The sequence below is a fragment of the Pelodiscus sinensis genome, chromosome 4 (assembly GCF_049634645.1).
Source record: "Pelodiscus sinensis isolate JC-2024 chromosome 4, ASM4963464v1, whole genome shotgun sequence".
NCBI classification, from domain to species: domain Eukaryota; kingdom Metazoa; phylum Chordata; order Testudines; family Trionychidae; genus Pelodiscus; species Pelodiscus sinensis.
In genome coordinates this window covers 97,842,455-97,854,651 of record NC_134714.1, presented here as the reverse complement: position 1 = coordinate 97,854,651, position 12,197 = coordinate 97,842,455, and the positions used below count along the sequence as shown (strand labels likewise).

The 12,197-nt window shown below is 42.0% G+C and overlaps 1 protein-coding gene across 4 annotated transcripts in view; it reads left to right on the top strand.

Annotated features, from left to right (window-relative positions):
• The window catches only part of WT1 (WT1 transcription factor), a 58,469-nt gene extending 49,018 nt beyond the window's left edge, over positions 1-9,451 (top strand). For 3 of the 4 annotated variants that reach the window (XM_075927803.1, XM_014576439.3, XM_075927805.1), the window contains 3 exons: positions 1,049-1,138; positions 2,591-2,683; positions 8,252-9,451. In XM_075927803.1, coding sequence (XP_075783918.1) covers positions 1,049-1,138; positions 2,591-2,683; positions 8,252-8,373 — 305 coding nt within the window. In that variant the 3' untranslated portion in view covers positions 8,374-9,451. The remainder of the gene's footprint in view (positions 1-1,048; positions 1,139-2,590; positions 2,684-8,251) is intronic. The other variant, XM_075927804.1, reaches the window with a different exon arrangement.
• The last annotated feature ends 2,746 nt before the right edge of the window (positions 9,452-12,197 follow it).

Sequence of the window (12,197 nt, the reverse complement as noted above, 5' to 3'; positions counted from 1 at the left end):
GAGCCATAGCCCGGTGGCAGCACGGCCACGAGGGGAGGGACCGTCTCTGGTCCAGCAAATCCCCTCGTTTGGGACCAGTCAGGTCCCGAGGGTACCGGGCCAGCGAGGTCCAGCCTGTACACAGTATACCAATTTGTTTCCTCTCCTCTCCTGAAATGGCTGCATTTTCATTATGTGTGTATGAATGCTTTGTAAAACTCTGTGTAAGGAAAGGTGCTGTATGAATGTGAGGCAGTGGTGGTGGTTTTAATTTTAAAGCTAGCATATCACTTCTGTCCCAGGCAGTCTGAGTTCTTGGGTTCAGAGTAGACATGTACAAAAAAGAAAGGCAACGTTTTCATAATTTTCATATGAGGTTCTCAAAGATTTCATAGACTTGGGTGAGGGAGGTGTTTGCGTATGAAATACTACTTTTCATCGTCCTTGAGGGAAGTGAGGAAATTGGGATTTTGGAAGAGAAACATGCTTTATTATAGGATTGAATGTTGCTAATATTTTCCCACAGTTATCCCAGATAAAAAAATTACCAGTTATAATGGTTTGGGTTGACTTTTTTTTTTTAATCTTCAAATCCACTTTTTAAATCTTTCATCTGTGTAAATTATTTCCTTGTGAAAATTGTAGAAGGGGTTGAAATATGGTTTTCAGGGGCAAAAAAGACAAATTGCTGTTTTTATTGTTAAATATTAGAATAATGGCAAATATTGGAGTAACTGTTCATGCATCTTTGAGCTCAGTTTTTGTAACTTTAATCAATTTCTTTACCCCATTTTAGCATAAACTGATTCAAGATCAGATATAATTAAGGTAAATGAATTGTGCTAGATCCACAGCTGGAGTATACCAGCAGAGCTCCTTTGCCTGTAAGCTATCTCAGTTTAAATCAGCTGAGAATCTGGTGCATCAACTCCAAAGTGTCTTGAAATATGTGAGAAGCCCTAGCCTTTTAGTACAGGACATCTTACATATGGAGAGAGTTATAAAACATGAAGCTGATGTGCTTCTGAATTCAGCAATACCTTTCTAATGAAACCTTTGCCCTCTTAAGGTGAGAAACCGTACCAATGTGACTTTAAGGACTGTGAGCGAAGGTTCTCTCGTTCAGACCAACTCAAACGACACCAAAGACGACACACAGGTTTGTCGAATATAGTTCTCTCCTCTCTAATGTTCTTCTTAGTGGGCGAGTTTCTATTTCTGAGAAGATTCAGCATTAGTTGGACTCCAGGGATTTTCTGTTCGCATTTCAGTCTCACAAGTGTATGCCTCAATAATAGAGCTTTTGGATTCTGTAAACTTGTATCAAAACTCTCCAAAATAAAACATTCTGCTCTCTGGAGTGATATGAAAGGGGTGGGAAAAAGTATCTTTAGAACAAGGAATTATTAAACAAAATAAAAACATCTACTACCATAATTTAAAAATAATTAACACACTCATACATGGGTGCATTGATATGCAATGGAAAAACCTGCACTCACCCATGTGAGAGGCTTGAAAGGCAATGGAACGATCATGCATTTTCTGTACAGAAAGGAAGAGCAAATGAGAGAGTGTACACTACACCCCCTACTTTTTTACAGAGCACTGCCATTCATCCAGATCCCAAGCCTGCAAAGAACTTATGCATGTGCTTAAATCCCACTTCCTTTAGGCATGTGGCTATACTGGCCAAAATCTCTGTGCAGGAAACACATAGTACACCTTGGCTACAGGGTGGAGAAAATAGCAACAACATGCGGCTCTATGGCCTGACTCCGGATTGAGTAATATTACAAGGTTCCTTATGCAAAGTCAGTTTGTTCAGTTTCTTCCTAAGGAAGACAGTTTGGCCCTTGAGAGGTAGTGGGAGAATTATGATGGACTTCAGCTGTGTGTGAAACTTTCCATAATGAAACCTGAAATTATGGAGATCTCTGGGTTAAAACATGAAAACTAAGAGTTTCATGTAAAATTTCTTTGGGTCTTGCAGACCTTTAATTTGCATGCTCAGTGGTTCTTTTGGGGGCATAAAGTGAGCATTTTTGAGACTTATGAGGCTTCACTTATTTTCTTTCCTAATATATATATTTTTGATAATCACATGGTAGGTCTTCTGGGTTGAACAAATCCTTAAGAATCCATGTACAGTATATATTGTGTTATAAAACTTGTCAGCTGGCTTTCTTATTTCAGTCTGGTTTTACCAAATTAAATTCAAATACACAAAGCTTAAAGTTGAATGTCAGGCGCACCAAAACACAGGAACCACACATTGAATAAGCTTCACAGAGCTTTTCTTGATCATGGTTTTCAGATTTTGTATCCTGTGATTACTGCTTGTTTACACTGGCTGCAGCTGGGGACACTTTGTACCTGAGAGTGTTAACTGGTTTTTAGGAGAAAGATAGTGTTACGAAAGGCTAAGTTATGCAGCGGTCTGATTAATGATCTTTGAGATATGTAGTATGTAGGCGGGTAGCTGGGGAGGAGTAGTTACAGGAACGATTAAAAAAAATTCCAGTATTTTGAAAATTCAGAAATAACTGATCTCCCTGACCCTTCCCACAAGGTGTTTGAATATGGGAATAGACTTGTTTTATCTGTTTAGGTGTGAAACCCTTCCAGTGTAAAACCTGTCAGAGAAAGTTCTCCAGATCCGATCATCTGAAGACTCATACCAGGACTCATACAGGTAAAACAAGTGCGTAAACTTTTCTTCACATTTATATTTCATTATTTATTTAAGCTAAATTAATTTTACTGTGATTTACTGTGAGAGTGTCTTTGAAACTTGGCTAACATTTTCCAAAGTGCTGAAGTGTTTTAGGAGCCTGACTCCCAGAGATTATCAGTGAGTCTTGGCTCCTAGATGCCCAAATCAGTTTTCAAATTAAGACTTAGGCACCTGTGTTATTTGGGTGCTTTTGAAAATGTTACTCCTTGTTACTTTGTGCTTTTAGGATATATCAGCTTGGAATAATGTATTTTGTCAGCTTTTGTGAAATGGCTGTAGTGATCTCAGCCTACCGGCATCCACTGTGCATAAACGATCATCACCATCATTGCCTACAAAGAGGCCAGTTAGTGCCAGCCTCAGCAGAAGGGCCAAGGAATTAGAGGATCCTCTAACCCAGAGGTCTGCAACTTTCAGAGGGGGAGTGCCAGGATTTGACTTATTCGCCTCTAAGTACAGATCTGAGTGCCAGAGATACTTTTAAAAGTCAATAATAGTTTAACTTACAGCAGTTTCATTAATAAATAAATTAAGATGCAGATCTTACTGTTTAATGTAGGGGTCGGCAACCTTTTAGAAGTGGCATACCGAGATTTAATTTATTCATGGATCTGTGTGCCGGGGGGAAGAAGGGAAGAGGGGAGGCAAGGGCAGGCTGGGTATGGTGACCTTATTTTCTGAACCAGCTGCAGTTTAATTTAAATTATAAAACAGATGAAGTGTTTTAACTTTCTCATGTTAGTTTATTAAACTTCATTTTAAATAAAGTAAAATGTTACGTCCAATACAAGAGGTTTCAATATTTTCTTTATTTATGGCAGGGGTGGGAAACCTTTTTTGGTCAGGGGTCACTGACCCACAGAAAAATCAGTTGGGGACCGCACAAGTGAGAGGTAAAAAAAACTCCTCCAAAAACCCCCAACTGACACTGATGTGGCCCCAACTGAGACACCTCACTCCTCTGGTCCCCCAGCTTCATGGGGTGAAGGGAAGGGTGGGAACTGAGGTTCAGGGATTACCATAAACCAGATTTTCTTTTCTGGGGTTCTGGAGTTAGTGGATTTTATGGACCTCCTTAGGCTCTGGGGTAGGGACAAAAATGAGGGGTGCAGTGTGCAAGACAGAGCTGCCAGCAAGTAGCGTAGGTATGGGGTACAGGATCTGGGAGGGAAGTGGGTGCAGAAGGGGGGGACAAGTTGTGAGGTCTGGGTGGGAGGTAAGGTGCAGAAGCAGGCTGGGAGTAGGATGACTGGCCAGGTGGAGGGAGCAGGAGCAAGGGAGGGTGCAATGTGCAACCAGGAGAGAGGGTGCAGGAACAAGGGAGGTGTTAAAGCAACCTGGGAGTGCCGGGTCTTGGGCAGGAAAGAGGAGTGAGGGGATTGGAGGGGGTTTGGGGCATGAGTGGGGACCTTACCAGGCTTCATGCCCTCTTGCAGCAAGGGCCGCAGACATGCAGTCCTGGCAGCCCCAGAGGGTGGCCCTGCTGCTGGGGCCCACATGGTCCGGGCCTGGCCCCGGAGGCCCTGCTGCTGCTGTTGACACAATCTGGTGCCACTCCAAGGCCCTGCTGCCACTGTGGTCTGGGGCCGGCCCTGGACTGTGTGGCCATGGCAGCGGCTCCTCCAGACTCCGAGGCTGGCCCCAGACCGCGTGGGCATAGCAGTGGCACCTCCGGTCCCGGCTGAGGCGCCACTGAAGAGCCTCAGCCCCAACGCTGCCTCCTCCCACTGCAGCCTATCCTGCTGCAGGGAAGAAGGAGCACTCTACAGCGGCTGCGTTGGGGAGGCGGGGTGGGGCTGAGCTCCCACCCATGTGCCACTGAATATCAGCTCATATGCCATAAGTGGCACACATGCCTTAGGTTGCCGACCCTTGCTCTAATCTCTACTCATGGCTCTTCCAGGTCAGGGCTGAGGCCTAATGTAAGGTGGCGTTGGGGAGCTGGCATCACTGTTAAAGCTCTCCTGAGTATAAAGACAGTACCTTTCACTAACACTAAACAGGCACATGCACAAAAGCAGAAGTAAATACTTGCCAAAATATTTAAGGAACTTTTAAGGAAACGTAAAGATGAAATTTAAAAGACCCTTTGCATAGTATTTTAATTAGAACCTTATGTTTGAGGACAGTCATTTTTAGAATTTTGTGAATTTTCTGTTGTACCATTAGCACCATTCTCAGCCAAACAATTTGATCTACTGACTTATGTGAAAATCAGCATATCTTGCCAACAAACAAGAGTTCCATATTATTAAACATCTTAGTGCCATTAACCCCTGGTTTATGCCCACAGGGGGAGCTGGGCCAGCAATTGGATGCATCTGTATTAGGCAAAAAGGTGTGTTCATAGTTAACATGTCTTAATGTGAGATATATTCCTAATGAAGACAAGGCAGTATGTAGTTTTCACACAAATTGGTGGACTGAGTTAAAGGCGAGTGTAGGTTTTACCTCAGCCTGTTAACATAGTGAAAATAGGCAGTTTGTAGTTTTCCTAGAAATTTTCCTAATGTTAGTTCAGAAAACGCTTTTTCCCCTAATGAAGACAAGGCCACAAGTTCTGTTTTGTCCCTGTATGAGAGGAGTCACATAACTCAAGCAAAGACTAGCGCCTTATAGCCACATTGTGAGCTGGACCTATCTTCATTGCCAAAAAAAGATGTGTGTTTACAACAGAGGTGGGGAACCTAAGGTTTGGGGGCTGGATGCAGCCCCCAGCTTACCTGGATCTGGCCCTCAAGGCTTGGAGCTCCCCCCAGCACTGGGGAGCCCATGCTTGTGGTCCAGTCCCTCCAACCCCTGAGGGGCAAGAGCACACAATCTAGCCTGGGTCCCCCTCTAGGTTCTGGTTTGCAAGGGGAGTGGGGGGAGTGTCTTTCTGCTTTTTGGTCAGGGCCACATCAGTGAGGTGGAGTTTTTTGCACTTCTCACTTGTATGCGGCCCCAACTGATTTCTCTGTGGGTCAGCAGCCCCCTGGTTTATAACAAGATAGATGACTCACAATGTCTCCCTGGGGATCTACATCAACGCAGCTAAGACATTGGTAGTTTTTATTTTTTCCTTCATGGACCTAGCTGAGGTCAGTACTATTGTACCCCACTTGGAGTTGGCATTCCCTATCTACATCAAGGTAGTGCCTTGTCTCGCCAGGGACTGTATAATAAGGTAACTAAATTGATTTAGCTGCCTGAGTCTAAAAAACACAACCGTTTCAACAGTGAAGACACGGCCTCTAATATCTGCAGAGGGGAATCAGGAAGTGTCACCTTGCTGCCTATTTTTCCACTCCTAGCTGCTACTTCACTTTCCAAGCAGGCTTATAGGCAGGAGTGTGCAGAGCTTTGACTGTCTCCCCAGTGTGCAGGATCGTGCAGCTGACTAGCATGGAAAGGGAAGTAATCTGCACTCACTGTAGCAAGAGGAGAAGCAGATTTGTCTCTGAGGCAGCACAATTACATGCTCAGAGACAAATCTACAGGGATTCTAGCCCAGCTGCAATCTACAGGGATTTGGCAAAGCTGCATTCTAGCCAAGCCACCGGATCCAGCCCACGGACGCTGCAGAGAGCCCCAGACAGGCTCTCCACTTGCCTTGCCCCACATGCATGCCACTCAGGAATGCAGCTGTGGGGCTGTTTTTCTTTAAAAACTGTGAGTCCATAAGGGAGGAAAAGTTTAGGAGCTGCTCCTCCCAGCACAATCAGACTGGCTGGTTTCTGGCCAGAAACTAGCTAATGGGATCTGCCTGTTTCAATAACAGCAGCACATGTCTGCAGCCTGGGTGAAGGCAGGGCAAGAAAGGAGGCTGATTCAGGAATGGCTGCTGGCTGGTAAATCTCATGGTCAAAGCCTGCCTCAGGCACCCCAGCCCCTCTCTTCCCCAAGCCTCTGTCCCCTGCTCCACATACCCAAATCCTCTGCCCCCTTCCTGTACCCATATCCCCTCCCAGATCCAGCACTCCAATCCCCTGTCGCAGATCACAGTCCACTCCTGCCCGAGCGCACAACCCAAATCCCTGTACCCCAGTTCCCTGATCTAGGTCACAGTCCAACCTCCTGCATCCCAGACAAGTGCCCTAGGTCACAAGTGCCTCCTTCACCCAAACTCCCTCCCTTACACCAAGCTCCCTTCTGCACCCAGCCTCCATCCCAGACCCCTCACCTCCTCCATTAATATCATGGAAGAGTGCGGCCCTTGACCATTTTCCAAATTCTTGGAGGGGGCCCCCATCAAAAATTATTGCCCACCCCAATCTAGCCCATAATGTTGAATTCACATCAATGAGCATGATTTGGGCAGTGCTGCTGAGAACTGATGGAGTGATTGATGCTCATTTACATAAGTCTATGATTTTATTAGTAATTCTGATAAGTTCAACTCTGCTCTAAACCATCCAACATCTTTCTGTGATCAGTATTTCTGTTAAACAAAGTAATCAGATTTCAAAACCCATTTATCTATCTATTTCACTGCTTGACATTTTGCAAAAAATCTATACAAACAAACTACTCCAGAATCCAAACTTCTCTTCTGTTTAAATTCGGAAGTTTTGAAATGATCAACAGAATGATCTACACACAAATGTGAGTCCCAGAAGAGGGTGGGGGAAGGGATGATTTAGGGAAGTTTATGCCAACCCCAGAGTGTATTGAACTGCAGAATGCTGACCTCTAGCCAACACAGATGAATTCAGGCTCCGGAAACAGACCTGTACATACTTAGACAGACAAAGAAATAAAAAATCCAGGTTGATATGACTAATGATACAACTCCAGAAGAAGAATAAAATTTCTGATTCTGTTCTAACCTGTGCCCTGCTCGGAGCTGCTGAGGATATTCCTCCAGCATTCCTGCGCTGTCAGAAATATGACCTGCTACTGCATTTGCATGCTGTGGTAAGCTGAAGAATTGATAAAAGTGCAGAAAAGGTGTTTGGGGTGTGTGTGTGGGTTTTTGGTTATTTATCTGCTAGGGGAGTGCTAGGAAAACATGGAACATGGTGGGCCTCCAATAATTTCCCATTTTTTCTTCTCAGTGGGACATGTGAGGTCTGCTTGACTTGGAGAGCAGTGAGGAACTTTTTGTACCAGCTCACCAAACCTGCAGCTAAGCTCCATAGACTTCTTCTTAACCATCTCCATAGGTTTTCACTGAACATTGCTGTCTTAATAGAGCCTATTGAAATCATTGGAAATGACTGACTTCCATGGACATTGGATTAAGCTTTAAAGAATAACTATTGGCATGCCAGACCTAAATACTTCCTTCAGGAATGTGCTGTTACAAAACTTCAGATTAATCTTAAAAGGGCTTCTTTAAAACTTGAGTTGAGTAAGAAATTCTGTCAGTTAGGGCCTAGGCTTGCAAAGTACTGAGCACTGAAGTGAACGGGAATGAGGGGCATTCAGTGCCTTTATAGAGAAGGACCCATAGTTAGTTTCCTTTTTGAAAGGAGTTCTAAAAAACCAAAATAAATGGTAAATGTTTCAGTCCATCTTTATGCCAATTAAATAATTGGGTGTTTTCTTTAACAGGTGAAAAGCCATTCAGCTGTAGATGGCCCAGCTGTCAAAAAAAATTTGCCAGATCCGATGAACTAGTCCGCCATCACAACATGCACCAGAGGAACATGACTAAACTTCAGTTGGCCCTTTAGACAACTCAAACAAATGAATAAACAAAATGGGATATTATGAACTGCTGCAAACTTTTCAATCATCCTTGACCACCTCTTTAGGAATGCTACATCTGTCTACTCTACCCAGTTGAGACAGGTTAACTAAACCGTAGGATTTTGTTCAGTTTTGACATCCATTGGACTTTAAAGAAAATTCCCATTCAATAATGTTAAGTGGGGTTTTTGTGACATTGTTATGAAATTATGGAGATTCTTACAATTAAAATATTGCTATGAGCTGTAGTTACTTTTGATGTTCTTTTGCTCTAAAAATCTTTCAATTATTATTTCTACTTGAACATTTACAGGTGCATATTTATTGTACCTTGATAGTCAAACTATGTGTGTACTTCTGCTAAGGTAAAGCTTTGTGCTTACTGCATATGTGCAGGTTTCCAAATTCTATTACAATCGTACACTCAAAAAAATACTCAAGACATTTTTGGTAAACTTTGTATTTGTACTCCGTAAGGGCAATTTTTTAAAATGTAAGCTCTGATTTGAATTTCACAAGTCAACTTAAAAAAAAAGTTTCTAGAGCAGCTAACACTAGATGAATTTTGTGCAAAAAAATTAGAATCTTTCATTTAAGTTAACTTGCTTTTAACGTTACAGCATGGATCCCCAGAAATTGTATTATCTCTGTTTCAATCTTTTTTTGGACTGGTTTAAGTTTATTTCATCCTCAGATGTACAGATCTCCTTTTTACCCCCAACAGATTCCAGTCATTGTAGACATTTGGGATTTGTTTACAGTGTAAACCACACTGGTTATGTGGTTAGCAAGTTGTATAAACTTAAAACTGAACTGAAACGGGGCTGGTCCAGGATCTCCATTAACAGATTACTCTTAAGATAAGTAACTTAAAGAGACTCTTTGTCAAGTATATGTGAAAAGAGACATTAGTGTGAGGAAATATATTGTTTCAGGGTTTGGGGAAGAGGGTTTATTATTTCCTATTAATTGCTTGAAATGGTGTGTGTGTGTGTGTGTGTGTGTGTATATATATATATATATATATATATAAAATAATGTATTGCTCTTAGACAACTAAAATTAGAAAGTGTATAAATATTAGATGCATCACTGTTCTGATCTTGTTGCTGTTACAAATTATTGATAACACTAAGAATGTAACCTGCATTTTTCACCAAGCTTTCAATTAAAGCCCCTTCAAAGAGAAAAATACAAGAGTCCAACAGCTGTCTTCTTTCATGGCTGGTATTAGATTTCACATGACATGTCCAATACTTACCATTTTTTGTATGGAAAGGTACCACCAGCATTGATGACCACTAGTTAACCTGTCCAGGTCTTGACCACAATTTATCCGTCTCACTGGGGAATTGTACTGGCAACAGAAAACCGTATCAGGTTTCATATCATGTTATAAAACAGTTACTTCAATTTTTTTTTCTTACAATTGTTTATCTTTTAGTGGGTTAGACGAACACAATGAATGAAAACACCACAGCTTAGCAAAAAAAGAAAAAATCTTTGAAACAAAGAAAAATGGTCTCCTATAAAGCCAAATGTAGTAGTTAGCACGGATACCTTTTTAGCTTAGGAGGTCATAGGCTAGATACCAAGTAAGACTTAAATTACAAATGTGGTGCACTAAATCAGTTGGGCAGCTTGAAAAAACACTCAGTCTTTCCCAGAACATGAAGTGTGAAAACGAGGATAAGAATAATGGTTACTTGGTTTTTATTTACAAAATAATAATCATGCAGGATGACAATCTGATTTGGTGCCATCAGGCTCAGATTTTGACCTTGCAAAATACTTTTATCCTATTCCCTTAAAAAAAAAGTTAATGCGTCTTTTTTTTCCAAGGGATTTTTTCTCTCTCTCTCATGCAAATACCATGGTACTCCAGCTATGATGGGTTAAGTTTTTAGCAGCAGCAGCATCAAGAAAACTTAATTCTTCAGGCTCTCTTTTTCACATAGATATTGCATCATTGTCAATTACTTTTGAGGTACTGTGACTCATTTATATCAGTCAGTTTATATCTTTTGCTGCCACAAGACCACATCTCTGGGAGAAACCCATAACAATTGTGGCAAACATCAAGTATTTGCAATGAATGGTGTGTGCAAAACTATGCAGTATTTAAACAAATAAAACAACTCCGCCTTGTCCTCTGGCAACACTCAGCTTTAGAAAGAATGTTCTCTGATTTGCCCAGTAGCATTATCTGACTACAAAACAAGTTGTTTTTTAGTCGGCACCCAAAACCTGCCAGATGTGTTTAAACTATTAAATCTCCCCGCCCCACACTCTAACCTCTAGTTATGCTCACATTAGTCAAACATAAAAATATATGAACTATAGCTAAAACTACAGGACAATATGGTGCAGACGTTCAGTGTCCTGCAAGTAAGTGTGTCCACAGCTTTCCTCCTGTCGTAAATTGGAAAGCAGATAATAGTTAAAAGGATCCACAACTGCAGAAATGAAAAATGAAGGCTGGGTTGAGAGGAAGAGCTGAATCTTTGCATTTTGTGTTTTGATTCTAGCCCCTTTTTCAATTAAAAAAAGGGACCTTACACTGGACCTACTTCTGTTGGTGAGAAAGACAAGTTTGCTTCTTTCTCATCAAGAGAAGTTGATCCACTAAAAGATATTACCTTGCCCACTTTGGCCTACTTACATAAAATGCATTTGCAATTCACTGCCATTCCATTTACTTGGTTGAATTATGCATACATATAGTAGGGGTAAACAGCATAATCTCTCCAATTTTTACTGCATCTACTGAGGTCAAGGGGATCATTTAAACAAACTGTTTTTTAAGACAGCTGAATACAGCTAAATGTGCCTTTTCATGACAAGAAGTGACTTAAAATGTCCTGTATTGAATCACACTATTGTACTTTTGGGTAGTGCCTTATTCCTTCAGGCTATGTACTATGGGAAATCAAGATGAGGTATTGAGCAGTTTTCATTTTTCTAGCACCGTAGAGTACTATTCTGGATAATGTAGCCTATAGTCATAGTTATATCCATTTGAGATGGCACAGCATTGAGGAATCAGTTTGTACCTGGCCCAAACATGCACATAGTTATAATGTGTGTGATTTTTAGATGGCCCTACAATCATCTCTATCTATTTCAGGGTGCCAACAAAACAGACTTCATTACTCTACCAATCAGCCTTAAACAGACAGCTGGGGTTGGAAGATATAGGTATGTACTTTGAACAAAGCATTTTTACCTTCCTGAATAGGCACTGGTTAAAACCCATCTTGCCAACTTTATTCAGCATATTGCCTTTCAAATAGGAACCAATATGAGTGGTCCTGCGCAGTTTGTCAAAGAGGGTATCTAGGTTGGTTCAGACTAAGGATAAGAAAGTGTAACCGTGTATATGGTTAACCGATGAGCCTGGGCTCAACGGGTAACCTTCATGGTTACATTCAGGCTCTCAGTATGCACAGAGACCTGGCTTAAAAGCTGGATGCCCATACACACCAGATCCTGGGGAGATGCTTCCTCCACCCCACCCATGTACAGGAGGCCCCTGCTTTACGACGGCCCGATTTATGACCCCCCCGCACTTATGACCTTTTCTGTAAGTGCGGAATGAGCTGAAATCCCCCGACTTACATCCTCGGCCCTGCATTTACGACGGTGCATGACACCCATCGTAAATGCGGGATCAAGTTATGATGCCCCTCACTTGCAATGCTGTCCCAATAACCGATCACGTCGCAAGTCGGGGGCAGCCTGTAACCACTGAATTTTTCAGCAGTTACATGTTTACTTAATAAAACACATTTTAACATCCCGAGTTCAA